Source organism: Triplophysa rosa, linkage group LG22, assembly GCF_024868665.1.
Source record: "Triplophysa rosa linkage group LG22, Trosa_1v2, whole genome shotgun sequence".
Taxonomy (NCBI): Eukaryota; Metazoa; Chordata; class Actinopteri; order Cypriniformes; family Nemacheilidae; genus Triplophysa; species Triplophysa rosa.
This window is the reverse complement of record NC_079911.1, coordinates 4638322-4645794: the sequence shown is the minus strand read 5'-3', so window position 1 is coordinate 4645794 and position 7473 is coordinate 4638322. Positions and strand designations below refer to the sequence as shown.

The 7473-nt window shown below is 36.2% G+C and overlaps 1 protein-coding gene across 2 annotated transcripts in view; it reads right to left on the bottom strand.

The window, feature by feature from the left end:
• Positions 1–1824: 1824 nt before the first annotated feature.
• The window catches only part of LOC130545956 (ephrin type-A receptor 5), an 81556-nt gene continuing 75907 nt past the window's right edge, over positions 1825–7473 (bottom strand). The window contains exons 15-17 of one of the 2 annotated variants that reach the window (XM_057320892.1): positions 5513–5706; positions 3828–3983; positions 1825–3502 (exon numbers count right to left, since the gene is read on the bottom strand). In XM_057320892.1, coding sequence (XP_057176875.1) covers positions 3397–3502; positions 3828–3983; positions 5513–5706 — 456 coding nt within the window. In that variant the 3' untranslated portion in view covers positions 1825–3396. The remainder of the gene's footprint in view (positions 3503–3827; positions 3984–5512; positions 5707–7473) is intronic. The other variant, XM_057320893.1, reaches the window with a different exon arrangement.

Genomic DNA, 7473 nt, shown 5'->3' with positions numbered 1-7473 from the left:
TAGAGTGATTTAACAACGAAAACACACTATCCGATTCTCGTAGCAATATAAAATAAACAAGTAGGATGATTTTATACCGCAAAAAAATGACGTCACATTGATGTGTGCATGCCTGGTAGGATAATCTGATGGGTAGGATGAAATTTCAGGACACCGGCCTCACGCCATTCAGAAAAGCTTTGTTGGCAGAATCAGCTAAACGTCACATCGATTTGTTGGCAGAATCTGATAAATGTCGTGCAAAACAGACTTGGACCTGGCTGTCACATAGATCACAGCGACCCCTAATGTGTGCTTCTGTTTCATTTTTTTTATTATCATTACTTTCACTATTTGCAGGCACGTGCACAGATAGGGCTCAGCCTGTGCAGAGCACATGCCCTTTTTGCCTTTACACTCTGAAGTGCCGTTTTACGGTGGTATTTTTTTTCTTCAATAAATCAATGCTATTGGTCACCCTTTATGTCTGTCTGCCTGTTTTACAAATATTTAGCCAATGAAACGTTAAAAAGAGCTTGTGACTAAATCTTGTTGGATACACTCAAACTGTCAGTAAAACCTCGTGGCTCCACCCCAGCAGCGGAGCGTCTTTCAAGGGTAGAGTTGTCGTTAAATAAAGTTATTGTTTTTTGAACAGGTACAGCATTTTCTTAACGCAAGAAACATTATTTATAAAATGTTCATTTTTATGTATTTGAGGTCTGGGAATTTGGGACCGGAGAAGGATAGCATTTGCCTGCACTTATAGCTCTTTCACACAGTAGCATTTCATCTTTTATAAATTAGATTTTGGCCAAATGTATTTTACAACAAGAAAACAGCACCCATATAGCTACAACAACGTTGTAACCTGTTGATTAAAACGGTGATGTCGCCGTTTTAATGATGACGGACGAAATGCACATTTGCACACATTCGCTGGTCCAGAACCCCATAATTAACGTTAACTGCATTTGAGTTTGACACAAAGCGACTGAGTGATCCTCGTCACCTAGGTAAAAATATATCTAAGAAATTTCTTTTTTAATTTATGATTGATGATACACTTAATTTATTAATCAATCACATTGTACGGTCGCATGGTTAATTTATGGTCACTCTGTAAAAACTTGGATTTGAAAAGGGCTGAAAACCAGCTTTCATATGAATTCAAAACCTGTCATATGTCCAATTTCACCATGTGATGGCCTTTCCCAGATGGCATCACTTTTTCAGAACAACGCGTTAAAAATATTTAACGCAATTTTCTGTCATGCTTTGTGTAGCGTTACATTATACAATCACACTCTATCTCGTTTCGGGAGGCTGCATCCTCCGGAGGTCTCATTTGAAGCCTGTTACGTCATCGAGGCTCGATACGTTTCGTTTGTTTTACATGGCAAATCAATCTGTTTTACTGTCTTACTGTAATGCATCCCTGTGGTAGCTAATACTCTCTCAGTCAAACGAAAGGTAATGTTTATTTCTGAATGAGCACACCGGCTTCCCTCTTATCCGGACATCCGGGGAGGTGTCCGGCATGCAAATTTCATTCGCCAATTTTCATTGGCCTTTTCTAAATACTCAGAAGATGATAGGTTCTCAAGACAAACCCCAATCTGTCGGTTCGACACAACGTCGAGAGACCGACAGAAAGGGCACTAACTTAACTACATTATTAACCACATCGGCACCATACAGCAGGTTCTGCAAACTCCAATCAAGTTCTAGCTCTTGGAAAAGTGGTCTCACCCTAAAAGGTCAGCCTTAGAATTCACAGATTCTTTTAACTGACGAATTAAAAAATGTCTATCCATTACAGGATTTTTTTGTATATGTTTATTAAATGTTTATAGTTTATTTACTGTCAACACGTGTTTTGATCATTTGTATACACCAAGGGATGAGTCAAACTTATTGTGGTGACTGACATGCCACACATTCGGCACACAATAATTAGGTTGAATTAGGTTCATAATTTTTTTATATTTCTTATATTTATACAGGTATTCATAATTTTATGAATTTCATGTATTTTTATCAATTTCATGTATATTGATTTCATCATATCTTATATTGTTATTTCTGATATACTTAACCAATTTATCTGCAACCCATTTTACTTTAGTAACGTGATTAAAAAAGGAAATGTGGAGTAGGAAATGATTTTTTGAAATCTTTTTCAATTTATTTATCAGAAATTTTGGACAGTAAAAAGTGCACATCTTAATCCAGAACTAAATGTACGTTAGCAGTGGATTGTGACTGATGCCCTCCTGAAACATAACATGCCCCCACTTTTGAGGAATTTTAAAAATGTTTTTCAGGATTGGTGCAAGTTAGATCAAACAATTTAAATAAAGATAGGGACAAAAATAACATGACATGCACTAATAAACTGTGCACAATAAATAAACTGTATTTGTTTTTTTGACTGTTAACTTTTCTACCCACCTAGTCTGTAATAAACTGTGAACAATTGCACAAGGCAAAATTATGGGTGTGAATATGTATCAGAAATTCAGTATTAGAGTTCACACATGAATGGAAACTGGTGCATATGCACACAGAGCGGTGACGTATATGTCTGGCTGAGATTTTAGTGGAAGTACGTCATTGCCCCTTATGCATATACACCATTTTTCTACCTAACAAAGCACATAGTCAATATAAACATTTATTGACTGGACTGAATATACATAGTATGTTAGCCCACCCAGACACTAAATTATCAACCCCACATGAACACGGATGCATTTGAGCTCCACTTTTTCTACGCAACTGTACACTATTTACAAAACATCAAAACAGTGAACTAAAACAATTCAGTTGTTCTGAAACATCACATTTTCAAATACAAACATATTTCCGCTGCTCTCCACAAGTTTGTGCAAAAGGAAAATTCTCTTGTTCATTTCTTTGTCCTTTCAATGAAACAAGGAAGCAATTCGGATTAAAATAAAATGAACATCAATCTTGAATGCTGCTATTGCTTTGTTAACACTGCCATTTGTTCCCTCATCCCGTGATGAATTCAGTTGTACTGCATGAACATTGCCCCAGGTGAACTTGTTGTAAGAAAAACATCCGTGAGTTGAAACTGACCGCAGACTCTGGTGGCATTCCGGAGGTAATAATATTGTTGAATGAGGTCATGGAAAAATGCTATACATTCAGCCCAGAGACACCTGATCCCAAGTCAGTAGTCCTACCTGGAGATGTGCCACACTTTTCCAAGTGCCAACTCAACATTTCATTCAAGGTCCTCCTCAAAAAAGTCACTCTTAGTTTGGGAGCTTCGCGTGAATGAAACGGTAAACCGTTTGTCCTTCTAAATGATGGTTCAATAAGTTCCATTCAGTGAATAGGTGTCCATGGTAAAAAGTGCTGGCTAGTTCCTTAGAGCTGGGGCAGGCCTCAGATGGGTATAGTGGCGTTCATCATCTGGACGCGCATCTCCTGAATGCTGTTGAGGATCTTTTTCTGATGGCCGGCAAGACTGATTCCAACTCTCCTTAGATCTCTGCAAAAGAACGACAAAGCAGGGATTTTTATAACTGGAAAATACACTAAAGCAAACCGAGCTAATCTCTGTCCTTTATTGGTACAACTCGCCATGTGGGAACATCTTCTTAATGAATTTGTGTAATTTAACTATTAGCAGAAGTCAATTAAACCAAATGACAGTTCTTTATTATCAACCCCCTAAACGTCGTGTAACTAACAATCAACGATTAGAAAGTGCATCGGAATTCCCTGATCAAAACACGCCGTTTTCAAATTGGGGTCAAACTCTTCATACATTCATTTCAGCATTCCATGAACAGTAAACAGGCTCAATGACTTACTCCAAGGTCATCTGAGTGACTACTTCCAAAGAAGTGTATCCACTTTCCATGAAAAGCTCTGTGTATCGACCCATTTTTATGGCCTCTAACCATTCCTCCACCGATCTGAATACACAGCCCTCAGGGCTCCAGTGCTCCACTAATAAATTCGACACCCTGTGGGAAAGACACATACAGTGGTGAGCATAAACGTGAGATTAAAGATCTACTGTAGGTAGAGCTTGGATACTAAAAGCATTTACGGATCTGAGCTGACTCGAGCACAGTATTGTATCTTTAATGTGTATCTAATGGTCTACACAAAAAAAGGTATCAAAAATGTATTTTTCTTCATTTACAACAACAATAGTTATACATCTAGTTCCAAACGTCTAGGGCACATTTGAAAATACAAATTTAAATTACAGACCTGCAAATAAAGTATTGTTGTGTTTTGAATATGATTTTGGATTAGTGATTTTAGATCGCCAATGTGTGGCAATGCTCAACTTCTTTGTACAAAAAAGGTCAGATTTCTTAGCTTTCATTAAAGCATGCCAGGCTGCTGCTTGGAACGTTATCAAATCATGCTGGGATAACATGGATCATCAGGTTTTGCAAAAATGTGGGGGCAGTGCCAGCTCAAGGCCATGCTATCGTTTTAGCAAAGCAAAACATTCACAAACGGGTTTCATTTTAACCTTTTAAATTATATTACAGAAAGAATACAAAACAACATAAAATGTAAAAATAACATATAACATATTTTCCGTATGGGTCACAGACCAAAGTGTGTATTTGATACTGTTTAAATATTTGGAACTAAGATTATTATTAAGCCTTATTCATAATTCTGTTTTTATGGCCTAAATCGTGTAAGTATAAATATTGATGCAGTGATTGATTTTTTATCCCGTTTTAAATATCACCATGCAAAGACAAATAAAGCAACAACATACAGTAGCTACCAAAACATTCCCATTTCCAAATCAATTTCATATTAAACCTGAGCATAATTGCATAACACAATTACAGATAATAAATGATTCCACCACGTAGGAATACAGACCACTTCACATTTGATACCATATAATCACGGTAATTGGAAGTCATTTGCACAGTGTCACTTCTGTTTAACTCAACATTAAATCATGAAATTTGAGTGCTTATTTGTTACAAGTGTCATTAAATTTTGATTTCCTGTGACAACCGTGTACTGGGGTGGTTAACCCTCTGTTATCAACATTTCACAGATGTGACATCATTTCTGAGCGCATAGTCTGCCTTAATCATATGCCATAAATAACAACATAATTAGAATATAAAAGGAAGAGAAAAATGAATGAAAAGACTGGGAGACAGAGAGAGAGAGTGAGGGAGATGCATGATTTCTTATTTAAACATTCACAATTGTATATCTATTGTATATTTATGTATTTATCTCTTAATAAGTAATGATTTCACTGGTCAACATGTTTTTCCAACGAATACATTCTTGACTAAATCAACAAAAATATACTTTTGCTCGCAGGGAAAGTTTATAAAAATTACGAACACTAAGAAACAGATACATTTTTTAATAGATTAATAATTTAAAATACATTACACTCATATACATATACATCCACAAACATAATCAAGTATGCTTTTGACATGACTCGTACAGAAATTAACCACTGATCAAAGTAAACGATTAATGGTCCTACCTATTTGATGGGTTGACAAGACTCTTCAGGCTACTGGGATTGCGAATCAGTTTGTCCAGTAAACTGACAATTTCCTCAAATTTGGGTCGGCTGTTTCTGTCCTTCTGCCAGCAGTCCATCATGAGATGATAGAGGGCAGTTGGGCAGTCCATAGGACCTGGGAGTCTGTAGTTCTCTTCTACTGCCTTTATCACCTGAGACAACAACGAATGTTTCAGTGTCTGTATACCCTGTTCCACTATAAATATAAGCCACGCATGCCATGTCTATTGAATCACAAATGGTAGCTTGTTTTCATTCAGGTAGAGCCAATTGGTCCAGCTGTGTTAAAAAATGTAAAAAACTATATTAAGTACTGTTAAAGTTGCACTGTATCTTTTTGTTTGAAATTAACAAATTGAAATAATGAGCAAGTACATCATAAATCCATCTTCCTGTTTTCCCCTTTTTGGCTATGGTAAGCCAGTAATAATTGTTTATATTTTGGAGTTGTATGGGCTCCCACCCCCTAAAAAGTGTGTGGGCCCTTAGAATAATCATAACCACCCCCCCTTACGCCCCTGATCAGAAACAATGAACAGAAAATTGACAATAGATCATGACAATGGCAAATCTCATCATCAGTTTTAAAAAAAGAAACTCTGAATCTAAAAACGCCAAAATGTGTATATAAACTATACATGCATTCTCTGGTGTGCATGCCTTTATTGGTAGTTTTACAAAACTTTGATTGTGGCACATCCAATCAGAATTTAGAGGTAGAACCATCTATTTTATGTTAGTGTTACTATTAATTAAATAATGAATATATATAACATTTTGGATACCATATATCGTGCTAATCATATGATAACTTCATTATCAATATCAATATGAAGAGTTTGGTTCCAAAATGAGATAACTCCGTTTTTAAAATTATTCAGAAATCATGTTTTTTTCATTGTGCATTCCAATTAATCTGCAGTTGGTTTGTTTTGATTTAAGCCATAATAACAAAAAAATACAGCTAACTAACACAATAAAACACAATAAAAACATGATAACATAGTAAAAAACATAATTTAAAAACGGGTTTATCTCATTTTGGAAAACACTCGACAAAATAGTCCTAGCATAGCCTTTTATAGCTTTTATTGTAGTATTTATTATATGTCCTTATCATGAAACAAGTCAGTTGTTCGCATTAACTGATGTTATATTGTTTACTGATTAGTGCTGATAAATAGTATTTACAGTAAATAGTGTTCTAACAGGGTTCATTTGAGAGGTATATTAGTGTAGCTCAACATTTTACGAGATCCTTTATAAGCCAAACACAAAGCAAACAAAGATTCTGCTCTTCTCAAAGCTAAAATAAAATCATTTCACATGTGAAGACACACACAAAAAACCAAACCAAACCAAACCAAACCAAACCAAAAAAGCAACACTATAACAACAGCAGCTCAGAAAGCAATCCCTCATGGTACAGACTCAGAGAGAAGAGAGCGAGACAGACAGACAGACAGACAGAGAGAGAGAGAGAGAGTGTGTCTAGCTGAGCAGAGGAAGCCGAGATCTGAGGGGAACTTCTCAAGATTCTGTTAAATAAAACATCAAATAACTTTTCCTTCCCAAGTGTGTGTGAAACAGATTAATGATGGAGCAGAGAACGTCACGTGAGGAGCAGATGAAGCCATCACTGGTAAATTGAAAAGGAGGAAAAAAGGTCAGCTGTGCTTGATAAAACCATGACTGGGAAGTGTACCTCCTTCTGGGACACGCCGGGAAAACTTGAGCAGTGCCTTCTTTTATCGTTGTCTGCAAATATACTTGTCATCTCATGCTTTGACATATGACATGCATATCTGCATGACAAAAGACACGGAGGCGGCTGTTTAACATACACTTGAATTGTTCAATATCTAAAAATATCTCAAATACAAACAAAAGTACACTCCAAACCAAATAAGAATATAAAT